This window comes from Globicephala melas, chromosome 13, assembly GCF_963455315.2.
Source record: "Globicephala melas chromosome 13, mGloMel1.2, whole genome shotgun sequence".
Lineage (NCBI taxonomy): Eukaryota > Metazoa > Chordata > Mammalia > Artiodactyla > Delphinidae > Globicephala > Globicephala melas.
Window position 1 is genome coordinate 63,245,824 of NC_083326.1, and position 18,616 is coordinate 63,264,439.

General features: G+C 61.7%; 3 protein-coding genes across 5 annotated transcripts; 1 reads left to right on the forward strand and 2 right to left on the reverse strand.

The window, feature by feature from the left end:
* Positions 1–182: 182 nt before the first annotated feature.
* Positions 183–11,023, forward strand: ESS2 (ess-2 splicing factor homolog). Of its 3 annotated transcripts, XM_030836375.2 has the most exons (11): positions 183–324; positions 1,356–1,524; positions 1,616–1,717; positions 2,578–2,703; positions 3,486–3,655; positions 3,760–3,877; positions 4,154–4,287; positions 4,915–5,017; positions 6,434–6,543; positions 8,802–8,917; positions 9,326–11,023. In XM_030836375.2, exons 1-11 carry the CDS (start codon positions 190–192, stop codon positions 9,603–9,605), a joined length of 1,563 nt encoding a protein of 520 aa, XP_030692235.1. In that variant the 5' UTR covers positions 183–189; the 3' UTR covers positions 9,606–11,023. The 3 variants fall into 3 exon arrangements, with proteins under 3 accessions (XP_030692235.1, XP_030692237.1, XP_060166778.1); XM_030836377.3 differs by lacking the exon at positions 2,578–2,703 and having other exon boundaries at positions 9,326–9,986; XM_060310795.1 differs by lacking the exons at positions 2,578–2,703; positions 4,154–4,287 and having other exon boundaries at positions 3,794–3,877.
* A 522-nt stretch (positions 11,024–11,545) lies between these two features.
* Positions 11,546–12,639, reverse strand: TSSK2 (testis specific serine kinase 2). The gene is given in 2 exon segments (XM_030836381.2): positions 11,546–11,578; positions 11,581–12,639. Coding segments are annotated over 2 exon segments (1,092 nt in total).
* Positions 12,640–16,918: 4,279 nt separating this feature from the next.
* TSSK1B (testis specific serine kinase 1B) lies at positions 16,919–18,303 on the reverse strand. Its single transcript, XM_030836380.2, has one exon. The coding sequence runs from the start codon at positions 18,150–18,152 to the stop codon at positions 17,046–17,048; it is 1,107 nt and encodes a 368-aa protein (XP_030692240.1). The 5' UTR covers positions 18,153–18,303; the 3' UTR covers positions 16,919–17,045.
* Positions 18,304–18,616: the final 313 nt, after the last annotated feature.

The following is an 18,616-nucleotide window of genomic DNA, read 5'->3' on the forward strand; positions in this document are numbered from 1 at the left end:
GCAGGGCGGGACGAAGACTACAACTCCCATAAAGCTCAGGGCTCATGGCGACGTCACACGGAGCGCGGGCCGGCCTTCGAAACGCGCGGCTACCCCATTGGTAGGGCTGTTTCAGGCGCCTGCGCAGTTGGAGCGCCCCGCCCCCGGCCTGCGCCGCGCCTGCGCCGCCGGGGCGGTGCTGGGATAGCGATGGAGACGCCTGGCCCTGCGGTCCGGGCCGTGCTGGTGCCCGCGGCGTCCGGGACCCGGAGGAAGCGCGCCGCCGGAGAGGCCGGTGCTCCGACGAGCAGGCAGCGGGTCCTGGACGAGGAGGAGTACATCGAGGTAGGACTCGGCGTGGACGCCAGCGATTTCCAGGCCACGTCCCTGCCCCGTGCTCCCCCACCCCGCGCTCCCCCCGGGTCGCTCCCTGGGTACCGACGCTCTTGTCCGCTCGCAAAGGTGGAGCAGCCCGAGTCTCTGCCCTCAGGATGTGGACAGTCGGGGGGGACGAACAGGCACAGTGTGGAGCGAGGTGTCTCTGCTGTTAGGGAGCAGAAGGGGCGGATGTGTCTGTACGCCTTGGGGGGTGGCGGGTGTCAGGGAAACAAGGTTCTATTAAAGGGTAAGTAGGAATTTGGGAGGATGGCGATAAAGAGGGTTTCTTGGAGAGCGATAATGGCAAGTGTTAAGGCTGGGGGTCCTGGAAACGGGCTGCCACTATGGCAGCATCATTGAGCGGGTAGGCATCCCACCGCCCTTGAAGTAGGAGGAGCTGGCACGGGACTGGGAGGAAGTTGGTTAAGTTTAGGAAGCTCCTGGGATGTGCAGGTAGATGGCGTTAATGGGCGGCTGGGTGTACAGAAGTGCAGCTCAGGGGCAAGTCTGGCTGGAGGTGCGAAGCTGGGAATCTCCACCAGTGCTGGTGGTGGGATGACTGGCTGAAGGCATCCCGGTGAAGGATTCAGACTGGAAATAGGAAATCATGGGTGGAATGCAGGTGGCAACACGCACATTGGTCCAGCTGGTGTGGAGGTGGAGCCAGTGAAGGAGAATGAAATTGACCAGTTAGTGAGGGAGAGGGAAGGCTTTGAAAGTGCACCCAGTGGGAGTTCCCTGGTGGTCCAGTGGTTAGTACTCCACGCTCTCATTGCCAAGGGCCTGGGTTCAATCCCTGATAGAGTAACTAAGGTCCCACATCCCACAAGCAGCACGACGTGGCCAAAAAAGAAAAAAAAATTACAGCACTACGTTCCGCCAAGTTCTGGGGATTCTTGGTCTGGACAGAGGTTGGGGGCCTCACACGTACCCGGTGGGCTGAGTGGCAGAGGAGAGGCAGATGGGAGCTCTGACTTATGTTCTGATCGCGCCTTTAGGGCCTCCAGACGGTTATCCAGAGGGACTTCTTTCCTGATGTGGAGAAGCTGCAGGCACAGAAGGAGTACCTGGAGGCCGAGGAGAATGGAGACCTGGAACGGATGCGGCAGATCGCCATCAAGTTTGGCTCTGCCCTGGGCAAGATGTCCCGAGAGCCCCCTCCGCCCTGTAAGAGGAGTCCTGTTGGGGGGCGGGAGGGGACTCCCGCTGAACTGTTGCTTCAGGCTCCCTCCAATCCCCATCCCCTCTCTTCCCCCAGATGTGACTCCAGCCACATTTGAAACCCCTGAGGTGCACACAGGCACCGGGGTGGTGGGCAGTAAGGCCCCAGGTCGGGGCCACAGCCTGGAGGACGGTGATGGTGAGTGAGCGCCCCATTTCCCTCACGCTGTTGGGTTTGCCTGGGGACCTTGTCTGTGGGGCCCTGGGGTGCTCAGGGGAAGGCTGCTTCTTGTCCCTGAGGGTCTCTCCTTAAAGGGCAACCCATGGGGTCTAAGAGGCAGAAGATCTGGGTTCAGCTCCCAAACATGGGGGTCATCTGAGCCTCCAGCCCTCCTCCGTGGCATGGGAATCTCGCCTCCCCTCTTGCTGGCCTGCTCACTGTACCAACCTCTGTCCGGGGGGGCGTCATGAGCCTGGGGAGGGGGCTTCTTCCCTCACTGCTTCCTTCAGATGCCTCAGGGCCTCTGCACTTGCTTCTCCTGAGCTGGTCGCCCCCTGTGGGTGACTGCTTGGCTGCTCCTTCTCTTCCTTCAGATCTCTGCTCAGATGCTGCCTATCAGGGAACCTTCCCTGACCTCCCAGCGCAGTCACTCACCCTGTTCTCTGTGATTTGCCACCTGGCTCTGTTTTCTTGCTGGAGGACACGCCAGTTTAAAAGGCGTTTCTGTTTGTTTACCATTTCTCCCTCCACAAAAGCAGGTCCTTTTGCTCTCGTCTGCATGCCCTGCACCTAGGGTGTGCCTGGGCCTCCGGGTCTCCAACACGCTTACTGGAGTGTAACGATTCATCCTGACTTTTCTGGGGAGCCTTCCCCAGAAGGAGCATCTTGGGCCCTGTGAACAGTGTGCCGTGGGCCTCCTCTCAGTCGGTGCTTCATCAGGGGTGGACATGTGTGTGTGTAGATGGCCATGAGCTGCTCTCTACTAGCGTGGCATCCACAGTGTGCTCCGCTGGCACTGGTGCCCTGTGCGAGCACATGTGTGACGTTTTCTGCTCCAGAACCCAGCCTCCTGCCAGTCACAGCGCGTCCTGTGTGTCCTCAGAGCGTGGTTCTCCATTGCGATGTGGCTCGAGAATCACAGACTGTTGGCAGATTCCTTTCCTTTGAATCCCCCTTATTTTTCAGTAAATGCAGGAATCCCCTGAGTAACCTGAGCGTAGGCGCCACGTAGTTCACGGTTGCAGGCGAGGGGACTGAGGCTCAGGAGGGCAGTAACCTCTGCAGGTCCCAGAGCTTTTGGTGGCAGGACGGGGTCTGAGTGCCCACCTTTCTGACACTCGTCTTGACCTTTTAGGCACAGTGCTTTGCACGCTGCCTGGCAGGTGGTAGGGGGTGGAGTAGAGGCCCTCCCCTGTTGTCCTCACTGCATCTGCACTGCTGTATGCAGTGCTGCACCACCTCAGCGGGCTGCCCTGACAGCGGCCAGGGCGGCCCGGGGTGTGGCCCAGTGCCTGTTAGGTGCCTACCCGCCCACTGCTAGATAATACAGGGTCCTTGCCATCAGGTCCGCTAGCAGGTCACGAGGCTTAGGTGACAGTCATCCCCCTGTAGCACAGATACCAAGAAGGGAGGGAATCAGGATAAGGGACAGGGGGACAGTCCAGGGTTTTGGAGGCAGGACCTACAGGACAGGCACTGTTTTGGTGTGGGAGGACCCCCTGTGATCGTGCTGCTCTAACGCCCGACGCCCCCTCCCGGCCTGAGTCAGAGTGCACTCTTCACTGCTATGCAGCATCTGGGAAGGGCCCCTGGGGGCTCCCTGGGCAGCTGGGGGAGTTGATTCCCCCCAAGGGGGTGTTGTCTGGCAGTGTGGGTTCTCACAGACAGACCCACGACCAGAGGCAGGGTTCCTGGGACCGAGTGACTACATGATGGTTTCATGTCACCTGCCCACACCCCTGCACAGGAGAGGCCACAGAGGAGGAGGAAAGGGAACCCCTTCCCAGCCTGGACGTCTTCCTGAGCCGGTACACAAGTGAGGACAACGCCTCCTTCCAGGAGATCATGGAGGTGGCCAAGGAGAAGAGCCGGGCGCGCCACGCATGGCTCTACCAGGCCGAGGAGGAGTTTGAGAAGGTGCCCTGGTGCAGGGTCAGCGGTACCCACTCGGGGTGGGAGTCCCCGGGGCCAGGGCCCAGGGCCGGGGGTCCTCCCTGACCCGCGCTCCCACCATGACGCAGAGGCAGAAGGATAATCTCGCGCTCCCGTCGGCAGAGTGCCAAGCCGTGGAGAGTGGCCAGGCTGGTGTGGACACCTGGAAGTACAAAGCCAAGAACTCCCTCATGTACTACCCAGAGGGTGAGCGGCGGGCCGGGCGGGGGCGCAGGCTGGGGCCGGAGGTTTGGATTGGTTTTTGGGAGTGTGTGACTGTGCCCCTTGTACTCTGGGCCTTTGGGGGTCCCGGTCCGTTTCAGGGCAGGCAGGTTCACCTGCGGAGTCTGCGCGGTCGTGTGGCTCCCCCAGCTGAATTCAGGCTGTGCTCCGTGGGGAACCAGCTCCTCTCCCTCAGGCCCTGAGCGAGGGGCAGGGGGCCTGCTCACCCTGACGCTGAGGTGATTCTGCTCCCACTGCCAGGCGTCCCTGATGAAGAGCAGCTCTTTAAGAAGCCACGGCAGGTGGTGCATAAGAACACCCGCTTCCTCAGGGACCCCTTTAGCCAGGCCCTCAGCAGGTCCCAGCTGCAGCAGGCCGCTGCCCTCAACGCCCAGGTGAGGGACCGGGCCAGCGGGGTGGAATGGGCATCCTCGCCTTTCTGGTCCTGGCCACCCCCATACGTTAGGACTGTCCTTGGGCTCAGCAGGGCTCGGTGGTGGGGGTGTGTCTGGGTCCCAATGTGGCGGGGTCTGAGTCTCTTCTCCATTTGTGGAGGCTTCAGTCAGACATGTTCTGTGGGTCAGGTCTGTGCCAGTTCCCGTGGGGTGGGCTGGGCTCGGTGTGGCGGACAGCAGAGGTTCCTGAGCCCGGATTTACTGCAGGGCAGTGACTCCGGCCGTCATGGCGTTGAGGAGGTGGGAGGTGGGGGGCCTGTTTTGGAGGCTTTTACAGGTGCCTTGTGGGAGCCATCAGAGCACAGTTGCCCCAGTTAGCATAGCCCCCCGCAGGGCCCTGAATTCAGTAGCCCCTGAAGGTGACGCATGTCAGGTGTGGCTCGGCATGGAAGGCGGAGGTGTTTCCTTGCTTGGTTGCTGCTCTGATGGGTCCTCAAGGTCCTTGCAAGGGCCAGGGTCCACCTCGCTTCCCCTGGGTCTGCACCCAGGAAGGGGGGTGTGCAGCCTCTGCCCGTCAGCCAGCGGGGACGGCCTAGGCCCCTGACACCACCTCTCCTCTCGCTCCAGCACAAACAGGGCAAGGTGGGCCCGGATGGCAAGGAGCTTATCCCCCAGGAGTCCCCTCGCGTGGGCGGATTTGGATTCATTGCCACGCCTTCTCCTGCCCCTGGTAAGACACACGCCCGCTGGTAGGACGGCCTTGGGGGAGGTGGGCGGCCCATCTGGCCTGGCACTCCTGGCACTCCCCTGGGTCTGCACCATGCCTCATGTGACTCAGGCCCAGGGTCCCATCTGTGCCAGGGCCGAACAGGGCTGTGGGTGGCTGGGCTCTCAGACAGGCCTGACCTGGGACGTGTGGGGCCAGCTGGACTAGCTGGTCTAGCTGGGTGGTTCCTGTGGCTCGCCCTGAGCTCAGCGGGACAGACTGGCCTGGTGAGCAGGCAGAGGGGATCTGGGGGGAGGCCAGTAAGTCCAGCGGGTGCTGGGCAGGCGGCCTTTTAAAAAAATTTTATTTATTTATTTATTTATTCATTTATTTAATTTTTGGCTGCATTGGGTCTTAGCTGCTGCACGCGGGTTTTTTCTAGTTGCTGAGAGTGGGGGCTACTCTTTTTTTTTGGGGGGGGCTACTCTTTATTGCGGTGCATGGGCTTCTCATTGCGGTGGCTTCTCTTGTTGTGGAGCGTGGGCTCTAGGCACGCAGGCTTCAGTAGTAGTGGCACATGGGCTTCAGTAGTTGTGGCTCGCGGGCTCTAGAGCGCAGACTCAGTAGTTGTGGCACACAAGCTTAGTTGCCCCACGGCATGTGGGATCTTCCCGGACCAGGGCTTGAACCCATGTCCCCTGCGTTGGCAGATGGATTCTTAATCATTGAGGCACCAGGGAAGCCTCTGGGCAGGCATCCTGCATATGGAAGCCAAGCTCAGTCTGCAGGAGACTGGGTGCACCTGGGCCTCCAGGGGCCATGCCTGGCTCGTGCAGGTGGGCAGGACGGTCCTGAGGGGTCGTACAGGGCCATGTGCGCTTCCCTCAGGCCACCCGCCTTGTGCCACTGGCCTGGGCTGGGTGTCCCTGTCAGTCTTGGGTAGTTTTTCCTAGTTCAGCAGGTGTGCGGTGCTCACAAACCTAAGCCCAGAGATCACAGCAGGCGCATGAGACTCGGGGTGGCCTCCTGGGCACACCTGCTCTCTCTCTGCGTCCAGCGACACTGGTGGCTGCGCCATGGCAAGGGCCATGGCAAGGGCCATCGGTTTTCCCAGGATCCTGGGAGGTTTGGGAGCCCTGGAAGGCCCTGGGTCTCCTCCCTGCAGCAGGGTCCTGTGACTGTCCTCCGGGGGCCCGCTGGCCCTGTGCTAGGATGGGGGTCTAACTCACCCAGCCCAGCTTCTCTGCGAAGCCCCCTACCCCAGGCTAAACCCCACGGTGCAGGGGCATGGGCTGGCCTTGATGTTTCCCTCCCAGAGGTCAGAAGTGCCGGGTTCTGGTCCTGGGAAGGAGAGAGGGCAGCTGCTGGCCTTGGTGCTTGTGAGCTGTGACCCGCATCCAGGTCCCAGGCCTGAGCTGGCTGTGGGCTCTCCATCTGCAGGTGTGAACGAGTCCCCACTGATGACCTGGGGGGAGGTCGAGAACACGCCCTTGAGAGTTGAAGGATCTGAAACGCCCTACGTGGACAGGACGCCAGGGCCAGCCTTCAAGGTGGGTCACGGTGGGAGCAGCACGGGTGGACGCAGGGCCTCCTGAGCACCCATAGCTCCGTGCACAGCGGATGGGCTGTACACCTGGGCAAGCACTGCACTTCCACGTAGGACCGGGCACTGAGGACAGGCGTGGGCGGGTGACTGGGTTGGGGGAGAGACTGGGGCGGGGGTGTTCGAAGCACCAAGGCAGGGAGCTGCTGGGGCCGCTGTGAGCCTGCAGGCCCGGAGGATGGGGCTGTTTAGAGATGAGGGGCGGTCTCAGGTGGGCTAGGAACTCCTGCTGTGCTGCAGCCTGAGGGCGGGAAGGGTCCCAGAATCCTAGTGTCCGTGGGATGCGGCTGTGTCCTCAGGAGGGCTGTGTCCTTGCAGAGAGAGGCCTCTGGTTACGAGAGAACCAGATCAGGTGCCCCCAGCCCGGTGTCATAAGCAGTCACAGTTGAGATTCACAAGGCCTGGAGCCCAGGAGGAAGGCCTTTTGTGGGCCAGAAAGGCAGGCGAGGGGGCTGGGTGGCAGGTGGTTTGTAGGGATGGGGTGGCCTGGGAAGGCGCCAGCGAACTGGCAGGCAGGTGGGGCCCCAGAGCGACATTGGGAAGGCAGGTCCCTGGTCTGCACACAGTTTGTGGGGAAACTGAGTGATGGGTGTGGTTTGTGGGGGAAGTGGGGGATGTCCCCAGAGCCTTGTGCGTACTGTCGGATGCTGGGGGGGGGGTTGCTGGTGGCAGAGGTGGGTGGTGCCACAGAGGCTGAAGGCTGCAGGGTCACGTCATCTGCTTTGTAACCCCAAAGAATGGGGCATGGAATTTGGAATTCACATAGGTCTGCAGAGGGGACAGGGTCACGGGTCTCCTTAAACACAGCCAGCACCGATGTGGAATGCAAAGGAAAAAGTGTCAGTCACTGTAGGAACAGAAACATACGATCATAGGAGCGACTGGCTTGGAGAGAAAGCACAGACCTGTGCGGCAGAAACCTGGTGGCCGAGGGGCGGGTGCTTCCCCAGTGCAGGGGTGATGCGCGGCCAGACAGCGTGCGCAGGGCCCGGGCACCTTGGTTCTCAGCCTGGGATGCGGCGACAGCCGAGAAAAACTTGCAGGGGGATGTGTGCCGTCAGGCGTTGAAGTGAGCCACCCTTGGCAGGTGGGTCAGGCCTGAGCCTGGTCCCAGCGCCCAGGCAGGATTTGGGGCACCGTGCTGAGTGTGTGGAGCTAGGGTAACAAGCCAGGCCCTCAGTGTGCACAGCAGGATGAGTTCCGGAAAGATGGAAAAGTTGAATGTTAAAACAGCAAATGTTAAACCTCAGAATAACATACCGGTCGACGTTTAATGTGATGTTGAGGCAAAAAGGCTTTCTAAACACGACAGCAAAGGGAGAAATCACGAAGGGAGTCGGGGCTGCATCGCGCTACGGGAAGATGACAACCCCGAGTACAGCGGAAAACGTCAAAAGTAAAACTACAAGCAGATAACTGAAGAGAAATCTGAACGGTGTACGTTAACGTAGCCAACATAGATGAAACTCCTGCAAGTGAGAAAGGAAACAAAAAACCAATAGAAAGACAGGCCCAGGGACTTCCCTGGTGGTCCAGCGGTGGAGAGTACGCCTTACAATGCGGGGGGCGCGGGTTAGATGCCTGGCTGGGGAACTGGGATCCCACATGCTGCGGGGCAACTAAGCCCACACACCACAACTACTGAGCTCACGCACCTCAACCAGAGAGCCCGCGTGCTGCAAACTACAGAGCCCACGCACCCTGCAGCCTGCACGCCACAACTAGAGAAGAGAAAAACCCGCATGCCACAACTAGAGAGAAGCCCGTGTGCCACAATGAAGATCCCCCATGCCTCAACGAAGATCCCGTGTGCCACAACTAGGACCTGACGCAACCAAAAAGAAAATAAAGTTAAATAAACAAATCTTTAAAACAAACAAACAGAAAGATAGGCCCACGATACATTTCTTGAAGTTCTCTATGGAAACGCAGAGGCTGGTACACCCTGGCAGTCAGACGAAAACATATTGAAACAGGCCCTTTTCCTGGAAGGGGGTCACAGGTGCCTGACCGGGCAGTGCCGGCTTCATGAAGAACCCAGGCGGGCCTTGGGCGGGTGGGCAGCTCAGGCTGGCTGGGGGCTTTCAGGGGCAGTGATGGTGGGCTGTTGGGACCGCAGGGGCCACGGGAAGAGGCCGGCGCCTCCGCGGCAAGGACTCCCTGGCTGGGTAGTGGCCCAGCCCCCCCACGCCTGCTGTCTTTTAGATCCTGGAGCCGGGCCGCAGGGAGCGTCTGGGGCTGAAGATGGCCAACGAGGCTGCCGCCAAGAACCGGGCCAAGAAGCAGGAGGCCTTGCGGAGGGCGACAGAGAACCTAGCCAGGTGAGGGTGGCCCGGCCCCTGCAGTGGGTGCTCTCAGGGCCGGGGCCTGTGGCCGTCCCTCTGGCTGGAGCGGTGCCCTCTCCGCCTTGTGCACAGCCTCCTCCTCCCGCGTACCTGCGGGGCGCCTTTAGGCCCGTCGTCCCCACTGAGCTCCTGTCCACCCCGTGGAGTCGGTGTTATCACTGCCCTCGGAGAGGGTTGGGGTCCACTGCAGCCCCTCAGCCGAGGGAGCCACACCCCTCGACTGCAGGCTCGGGCTCACTGTCTGGGCCAGGCCATCCAGGTTCCCACCCAGAATGATCACGCATCTCCCGGGAGCCTTCCTGTGAGGCCAAGGGAGACCCTGCTGCAGGGGGAGCCTGGTCGGGCCTAATCCTGCCTCTCACCCACCCCGTCCTTCCGCTGCAGCCTCACCCCCAAAGGCCTGAGCCCAGCCATGTCCCCAGCCCTGCAGCGCCTCGTGAGCAGGACGGCCAGCAAGTACACAGACCGGGCCCTGCGTGCCAGCTACACACCGTCCCCAGCACGCTCTACCCACCTCAAGACCCCAGCCGGCGGGCCCCAGACCCCGACGAGCACACCGGCTCCTGGCTCTGCCACACACACCCCCCTCAGCCAGGATCCGGCCTGCATCACGGACAACTTGCTGCAGCTCCCCGCCCGGCGCAAAGCCTCGGACTTCTTCTAGTCCGTCCTGGGCTGGGCCCGTGGGAGCTTCATGGAGCCCTCAGGGCAGCTCTCTGCCCAGGAGAGGACTATGGCTTTCTGGGGACCCAGGCCTGAGCCCGAAGCAGCGAACATCCCAGGAGACACGTGCTGGGCTGGCACAGGACATGCCCTGTGGCCTTGGGGAGCATCCCAGGGCCTTGCTGACATGCTTTTCTATCAAACCCCAACCTGTTCCTATTTAATCCTCATTAAAGAATACCTACAGCTCAGCGGGGCTGCCTCTCCGCCCTGTGGCCTGTGCACCCTGGGGTCACCCTCATGCCTGCATTGCACCTGCATCCTGCACTCAGGACTGCGGCCCTCCCGGGAGGAGGCTGCTGGTGGTGACCCTCGGAGGGTTAGGGTGTCCAGCCTTTCTTGCTGCTGCCTGCGTTGCTTCCGGTGGTGCCCTCAGGGCTGGGGACCTGCCTCTGAGCTGAGCTCACAGCCCTTTGGTCCGCCCTTGGGGAGGGCAGAGCCCTTGGCAGTTGTGCCCCAGGTTTTCCTGCATGAAGAGCTGGTCCCTGGTCCTCCTGCCGCCAGGTTCACCCGGGCTCTGGGCCCAGGTCCACAGCCTCCCTGGCCAGGCCTGACCTGCGTGGTTTGCTGGTGATGCAGCTGCACGGGTCCTGCATGTGAGGCTGCTCCCGTGGGAGGCGCCTTCCCAGTGGCCTCAGCCATCACCTCCCAAGCACCTGGCTTCCAGCTCAGGTGGGCAGGGCCGTCCCCATGTCCCCTCCCTCCCTTGCTCGGGGCTTCAGGCCCTGCCTGCCACGTGCTGCTGGGTTGCCGGCCTCACCCCGTTGTCACCCCACCAGTGAGACGCCCATGTAACAGCAACCTGGGCCACAGTGTCACAAGCAGTGGGACTGGGCTCCACTTGGACCCGAGAGCGCTGTGGGCACCATGGGCGGGCACCTGCCTCCGGGCCTGAGGGTGTTGGTGCCTGACCCCGGAAGTTTTGGGGCCAGCTCCTCACAGGGAGGTGGGCTGGCTCCCAGACAGGCTCTTTAGGCCTCAGGTGGGGTCGGGTTGTGCTCAGAGAGGCAGCCTGGGGTCTGCTCAGATGGGAACCCCTCGCGCTTTGAGCACGCGCACCCTGCAGTGGGCCATCCTCATGCTCCCTGGAGGCTGCCTGGGCACCAGCTGGCCTGCGCTCCTCCTCAGGGAAGTCCTGCAAGTTCCTGGGAGCCAAGTCCTGGCTGTGCCCTGTGCCCCACCAAGGGGGCGGTGCTGGGACTGTCCAGGGTCAGGAAAGGGCCGCTTTGGGTGCTTTATTCTCCATAGAGAAGGGTGGGTTTGGCCCTGAGGGAGCCCCCAGCAAGTAGGGGGTGGAGGTCTGGGTGGGTGTGAAGGAGATGTGGGGCACTGTCCAGGCAAGGCCACAGAAGACCAGGTGCTGACCACCTGGCGGGGATGGGGGTGATGGCTGATAAAGCATGAGGGCTGCTTGGCGGGGATAGGGGCAGGGGGAATGCCACTGGAAGTTCTTGGCTTCGGGGTCTCCCATTCCCAACTGCGGGAATGAAGGGAGAGGGGGGTGTTGAGGAAGGGCTGCCTGAGTGGGGGCTGGGCAGGGTCGGGAGGCACGTGGGGGCCTGGCAGGCGGGCGGCCGCGGAGTCCTTGCCCATGAGGCCTGGCCCCCACTCCAGATCCCCTGCGCCGCAGGGAGGGGAGTGCTGAGTCCTAGAAAAAATGACTCCTCGAGGCCTCTCTGCTGCATACACTCTGTGGTTTATTTGGTGGTCAGGATTTAACGTCTTTGCTACTAAGTGGAAGAAAGCTAATAGAACGTAATCAAAATAATGGTTTAATTGACGGATTTTACTCGTTCTTGCACCTGTGCCTTCTTCAGCTTCTACCTCCTACTTAGCTTACGGGGTGCTCACCACGCCATGCCCCCCAGGCCCTCCGCACCGCTAGGTGCTCGCCTTCCCCACCTCGGCTCCGGAGGCGTGAAGTGATGGTCCTTTGCCCTGGAGGTCTCAGCCAGCCGGTCCTCCATCCTGTCCACGTTCTCGGGCACCACCAGCAGCTGGTGCTGGGTCTTGGCCCCCAGCTTGTGGTCGGGCTGGTGCTCAGGCCAGTGCTCGGGCCGCGAGCCCAGCTGGGTGTCCAGTTTGCATTCAGCCCGGTACTTGCCTTCACCCTCCCTCTTGAAGGAGGCCAAAGACACGGTTTTGGGCTTGGGGGACTGCAGCCATGAGTGGCTGAGGATCTCGTCGATGCGCAGCCGCCGGTTGACGTCCGGCTGCAGGATGCGGTAGATAAGGTCCTTGCACTCGCCTGTCAGGTTCTTGCAGCACGGGAAGTTGATGCGATGCTCCTTCTGGATGCGCAGCATCTTCTTGATGTCCGAGTCATCATAGGGCATGGAGCCACAGACCATGATGTAGAGGATCACGCCCAGGCTCCAGATGTCATACACCTTGGGCTGGTAGGGGATGCCCTGCAACACCTCGGGGGCCGCGTACGCCGCCGACCCACAGAAGGTCTTGCTGAGGATGATGCGCCCACTGCTGTCCCGCAGGCAGCGCTTGGAGAAGCCGAAGTCTGACAGCTTGATGTTGAAGTCCTTGTCAAGGAGAAGGTTCTCACACTTGAGGTCTCGGTGGACGACGTCCAGGTTGTGGCAGTACTTGACGGCTGAGGACAGCTGCCAGAACATCTTGCGTGCCACGTCCTCGTGCAGGGCCCCCCGGCACTTGATGAACTCGAGTAGGTCGCCCTGAACTCCGAGCTCCATGATGATGTAGATACGGCCGTCGCAGGTCTCAAAGATCTCGTAGGTCTTGATGATGGAGCGGTGGTTGACGGTCGCCAGGATGTCCATCTCCCGGGGAAGAAATCTCTCCACAAAGTCCATGGGAGTCTTCTTGCGGTCGATGATCTTGACGGCCACGTTGAACTTGAGGCGCTCGGAGTAGGCGGATTTGACTTTTGCGTATGAGCCCTTGCCCAGGTTGATGCCCACGATGTAACCCTTCTTCCTTAGGACTGCGGCATCATCCATGGTGCCAGGAGCGTCTGGCGCCACTGCCCTCTACATCCCCTCCCAACCTGGGCCAGCAGGCATTGTCCTCGTTTGCACTGTGGGAAGCCGTCTGGCCGGTCTGGGCCTGCACTTGGAGGTGTGGAACACCCAGCATTGTCCCCCTACATGACTTCAGCCTGTGAAGTCATAAAGCCAGGCTGCCCGGAGTGGGGACTGGCCGGGGACAGGCCCTGGAGCCCTGGAAGTCAGGCTGGCCTGGCAGGAGTCCTGTTCCCTGCCTGCTGGAAGGAAGCTGGCGCCCAGGACTGTGGTGACCCTCACTGCTCTTCCTCCTCGCTGTGCTGCACTGTCCCGAGTCAGGCCCAGGGGACCGCCCAGGTCCAGCCAGCATGTGGGCCCCACGCCCGTTTCTCTCTCCTGGATGTGGGGACTGACTCTGCAATGGCCTCTGTCCCACAAGGGCCAATTTCCTGACCCTTCTTTGAGGTGTGATGAGCACCCCCTCGGGGGCTGTGTCTTCGGAACCTGCCGTGCTGGGGACGGACTTCCCTGGTCCGGCCAGGCTGGTGGTGGTTCCAAGCCTGGGAGACAAGACCAGCTGTCCGGGGAGCGGGGGTGGGGTGGGGGTGGGTCAGTGCTGTGACGGCGAGCAGGGTGTGCTTGGGGCAGAGGGCAGCTCAGAGGCTGTGAGTGCCCAGCCCGGCGGCCCGGTCCCCAGTGGGCTGGCAGATGCACGTTCCGGGATGGGTGGTGGTGGTGATAGGTCCAGGCAGGGAAGGGCGTGGGGGAGGGAAGGCCGTTCTGAGAATGGCTGAGTCCCAGAGTTAGGAGGAGGTGGAGGAGAGGGTGGGGGGACAGCTGCTGCAGGTCCCGGGGCAGGAGCAGCCAGAACCCAAGTCCCATTTTAAGATGGGTCCTGGAAGAGCACATAGGGAAGGGGCTTTGGGGTGAGCAGAGGCTAGCGCCTGTGGCCAGGCACGGGGAGGCTGGACCAGGCAGGCCCACGGGGAGGGGGACCGGCAACAGAGGGAGACTGGGTTCTGGTGCGTTGGCCAGTGAGTGGGCGGGGCCTCAGGTGGAGCCTTGGTGCTGCGGTCCCAGGGGTCTTGGGGGACGGCAGCACCCCTAGCACTGACAGTGAAGAGCAAGCACCTGGGTGAGGGGGGATCCTGAATTATGTCGCTGGGACCTTTGTGAGCTGTTGGAACCCTGGGAGGGCACATCTTTGCATCTCAGACTGTCTTTACCCCTGGAAACAACGTGGAAACCCTTTTGTTCTTGCTTTGGGAAACGGGGCCTCCTGTAGCATCTCCTCGGGTGTTTCGCAAGCCCTGCTGTCCACTTGTCTGTCCTCTGTAGCGCGTTGCCAGGACAGGAGGCGTGCCGTGTGTGTGCTCAGTTCTCCGGGGGTTGGGGGAGAGGAAGTCCTGTTTGTGGGTGGGTGGGTGGGAGTGACTGTGGAACCCGCATGCAGGGGATCAGCAGGGCTCCCCCAGGTGCCGACAGGTGTGTTGTCCTGGCCGGAGCACAGCGCATGGACACACCTGGAGCGTGGAGAGCTCCCTGGCAGGAGGTCTGTGTGGAAGATCTCAGCGCAGGGCAGCCGGGTCCAGATGCCAGCGGGAGTGACTGGGCTGATGCCTGCCTTTCTCCTGGGGGATTTGGTAGAAATGACCAGAACTTCACTCCTTTGTGTCACAGAGGGGCCAGCTGCGAGGCCCCCAGGTCAGGCCCCAGAAGCCAGGCACCATCCCCACCTGTCTCCTTCGCCCCCAGGTCTCTGTCGGGAGCACCCTGCACGTCTGCCCTCTTGGCCGTCCCCACCGCCTGCTTTCCCCTTTGTTGTGGGTTCTGCTCCTCCACACCCGCCCTTGCCCAAGACAGTGTGGCCTCCTTGGTTCTTGGGGGACATGGATGGAGGAGGCATGTGCCAGCGGACCTGCCAGGCGTGGAGCGGGCGGCTCTGCCCAGGATGTGCACGCAGGGGCAGGGGCTGCTGGTGCACTGGGTTGGGGGGATGTTAGACTGGATGGGGGCTCAGGGTTCTCCTGGCTACGGGCCTGTGGGTCCCAGACCTGCAGACCCTGGGACGCCCCCCGCGGAGCTTTGGCCTCTATTTCTCCACTCCATGGCATTCGAGGGTCAGCCTCAGGCCCTGGGTGACATGAACAGAACCTTGCTTTTTTTGAGCCCGGAGGCCAGGGAGGTTGTCACCCACAGTATGAATGCCCTGCGGCTGGGCCGTGACACAGGGATATGGAGCTGTGAGGTCAGAGAGCTGGGGCTGGACTCAGGGAGGCTGGAAGGCTGAGGTCTGAGGTCAGGCCACACGGAGGAGGACGGGGACTGCAGTGCGTGTGATGGTCAGCGCATCAGCGTGGTGAGGTCATGCATAGTGAGAGCATGCGGGGGCGGGAGGGAGCACGGAGGCCACATTGAGGGTCTTGATCCTAAAGCTTCGGGATCAAGGGGCTGAAAGGGTCTAAGCCCAGGCCATGTGCAGTGGAATAGCTCACAGGAGTAGCCCGGCATCTAAGGCCACCCGGCATCACGCACCTGGGCCTCTGCTCCGCACTGTGTGATTTCTGGCAGTTGCCCCACCCTCTCTGAGCCATCTCCCCACCTGTAAAGCACACAGTAGGTGCACCTTCCTGAGGTCCCTCCTGCCCAGGCTTGCCTCCGGGCTGGGCTGCAATGAGTCGCTCCCAGGCCCCCTTGCATCACGCTGCCCTCTGCCCCAATGACCTCACTGATGATGGAGGAGGTTCACAAGCCTCCTGGGACGTCGCCACCCCCGCTGGCCCCATGGGCTCTGGAATTCCACTCTACTGCTAGGCGAGCTGTGTGACTCTGGGCTCCCGGGTCCTCCAGGACTACTCTGCAGCGGTTCTGTCCTGGGCCCTGGGCACTCGTAGGCCTGCCCTGGCAGAGGCCCCCAGAAGGCTTTGTGTGTGGAGGCCGTGGCCCCTTGGCCAAACCTGGAGAGATGGGCAGGGCTGCAGGGCTGCGTCCACAAGCAGGGCTATGGCACATGGCAGGGGGCTGGGAGGCCAAGAGGAGGCCAGACCTGGGAGGACCTCAAGGGCTAGGTGTGGGGATCCTTCCCGCAGGCAGTGGGAGCCAGACTGGGTGCAGAAGGAGGGCTCTGGCCACCATGGGCGGCGATGGGAGAACAAGGACAGGGGCCTAGGTGGTGGCTGAGCCTTGACACATGGGGATGTGCAGCTCTGGGGACACAGGATGTGTGGAGGTGGCTGCGGGGAGACGGAGGAGTCAGGCAGAGGCCACGTCTGGGGCACTCACTGGACCTCACGTCTCCCAAGACACCAGCAGGGGCGGAAGGAGAGGCGAGCCTGAAGGCTCTTGTTCTCTTTATGTGTTAAACCCACAGGTTCATGCAAGGTTGTCAGGCGCACGTGCAGATCAGGAGGAGAAAGCAGCTGCCGCGGCATAACCAGGGTGAGGACAGCGTGAGAACCGGCACGGCGGGCCCCGCAGTGCCCAGCAGCCGGCGATGCGCACGCGGGCCTGCTCCCTCTGCAGATACCATGGCCGCAGGCCAGGCACGTGTGCGAAGGACGCCTGTGCCCTCCTGCTCGCCAGTGTCCACTTATCTGCTTTGGCAGGAGCGTCACCCCTGGGAGAGACTGGGACCAGAGGGGAACAAGATGTGTTCAGACCACACAGTGACTGCGGGACATGCAGGCTGGAGAGGGGCTGGCCATGTAGCAGGACCCCTGCTGCCAGGGGATGCCCATGAGGCGGCATGACTCAGGGCGCTGTCGGGAACTGGGTGCTGGCAGGACATGGGGGACCCTGGAGCCAGAGCAGAAAGAGCTGCCCACGGGGAGGGGCTCGAGGGAGGCTGGTCTGCCTGCCTCTACAGGTTCTCCCCACCGGCAGCCTTGTGGGGCTGTTGAGGACCCAGGCCCCGTGGGGAAGGCCCCCGCCTCCCAGCCCTCCTCTGCCCGCAGCCACCTGCTCTTCGTGCTCCTCTCCAGACCAGCATCACACTCATGGGCCTCCCTCTTGAAGCAATGTCTTCCTTACTCAGCTTTGCTCCGGTCCAGGGCCTGAGGTCATGGTCAGGGCTGGGCACACAGGGCTGTGTTTGCCCAAGCGGGAGGTGAAGCGCAGCGCGGTCTGAGAGTTGGGGCGGGGGGAGTGCAGGATCCTCTCCCTGGGCGACCAAAGCCCGCAGGGCAAAGACACCGACCTCGGGGTCTGCAGTAATATAGTGATTTATTGCTTCTTTAGCCACATGAGTTACCAAGGTCAAAGGGAGGGGGAAGAAACTGACGAAAATAGCGGCTCATCTGGGACTGTCTTCCTTCTCGGCTTGTCCCTTGGCTTCTTTGGAGCTCAGGCTTGAGGCCATGAACTCTAACTCATTTTCTGCCGGCCCCCTGGGCCGCGAGAGCTGACTAGGTGTGTGTCTCTGAAGGCTGCGGGGGGGCCCCTTCCTTGATCTCCTTGCTGGGCTGCTTGCTGGTGAGGCCCATGGCCTCTGACTGCTTCAACACCTGCACTGCCAGTGCCTCCTCCTCAGGTCTTGTCTCCGCCCAGGCCTTGGGCCGGGCCTCTTCCCGGGTCTCCAGCTTGGTGGCAGACTTCTTGTCGGAGCTGGGCTCAGGAGTCCACGGGTGCTCGGTGGCCCGAGAGCTCTCCCCCTCCTTGTTGATGGCTGCAGAGGACAGGCCCCAGGCCTTGGGCTGCACCCAGCAGTGGCTGAGGATCTCATCTATGTGCAGCCGCCGGTTGACGTCCGGCTGCAGCATGCGGTAGATGAGGTCCTTGCACTCACCCGTCAGGTGCTTAGAGCGCGGGAAGTTGACGCGATGCTCCTTCTGGATGCGCAGCATCTTCTTGATGTTGGAGTCGTCATACGGCATGGAGCCGCAGACCATGATGTAGAGAATCACGCCTAGGCTCCAGATGTCATACACCTTGGGCTGGTAGGGGATGCCCTGAAGCACCTCAGGGGCCGCGTACGCCGCCGACCCACAGAAGGTCTTGCTCATTGTCAGTCGGCCGCTGTCATCCCGCAGGCAGCGCTTGGAGAAGCCAAAGTCAGACAGCTTGATGTTGAAATCTTTGTCGAGGAGAAGGTTCTCACACTTGAGGTCTCGGTGGACAACATCCAGGTCGTGGCAGTACTTGATGGCTGAGGACAGCTGGTGGAACTTCTTGCGCGCATCGTCTTCCTGCAGGGACCCCCGGGTCTTGATGAACTCAAGGAGGTCGCCCTGGACCCCGAGCTCCATGACGATGTAGACCTTGCCGTCGGAGGTCTCAAAGATCTCGTAGGTCTTGATGATGGAGCGGTGGTTTAGCATGGCCAGAATCTCAATTTCCCGGGGAAGGAACTTCTCCAGGAAGTCTGTGGGGGCTTTCTTGCGGTCGATGATCTTGACCGCCACGTTGAACTTCAGGCGCTCAGAGTAAGCAGATTTGACTTTAGCATACGAGCCCTCTCCCAAATTGATTCCCATGATGTAGCCTCGTCGCTTGAGGACGGCAGCATCATCCATGGTGCTGGGAGCACCCAGTGCCCCTGAGGCTGCCCTCTACATCCCTGCAGGACATGGGCCAGCGGCGTCCTCATTTACACTGTGGACAGAGAGTCCTCTGGCCTGCCTCCTAGAGGCCAAGACTCTGGGGTGGAACATTCGGCATTGTCTCCCTGGTGACTTCAGTGGGTGAAGTCATAAAGGAGGACTGCCCTGGGGAATGAGGCTCTGGCCTGAACCACTAAGACTCGGAACCCTGGAAGGCCGGCCAGTGGGCTGCAGCAGACAGAAGGCCAGCGGAGCATGGCCTCATCCTCGGCTGGGACCCAAGGTAGGAGGGGGATGTGGGGAATGCATCGGTCAGCCCAAGCCTCCAAACCAGAGCCAGGCCTGCTGGTGGAGCGGCGGGTTTATTTCTGCAACCCGGGGTACCCCTGGAAATCCAGGGCAGGCAGTCCCATCACTCTGGGTCTCAGCAGGAAACA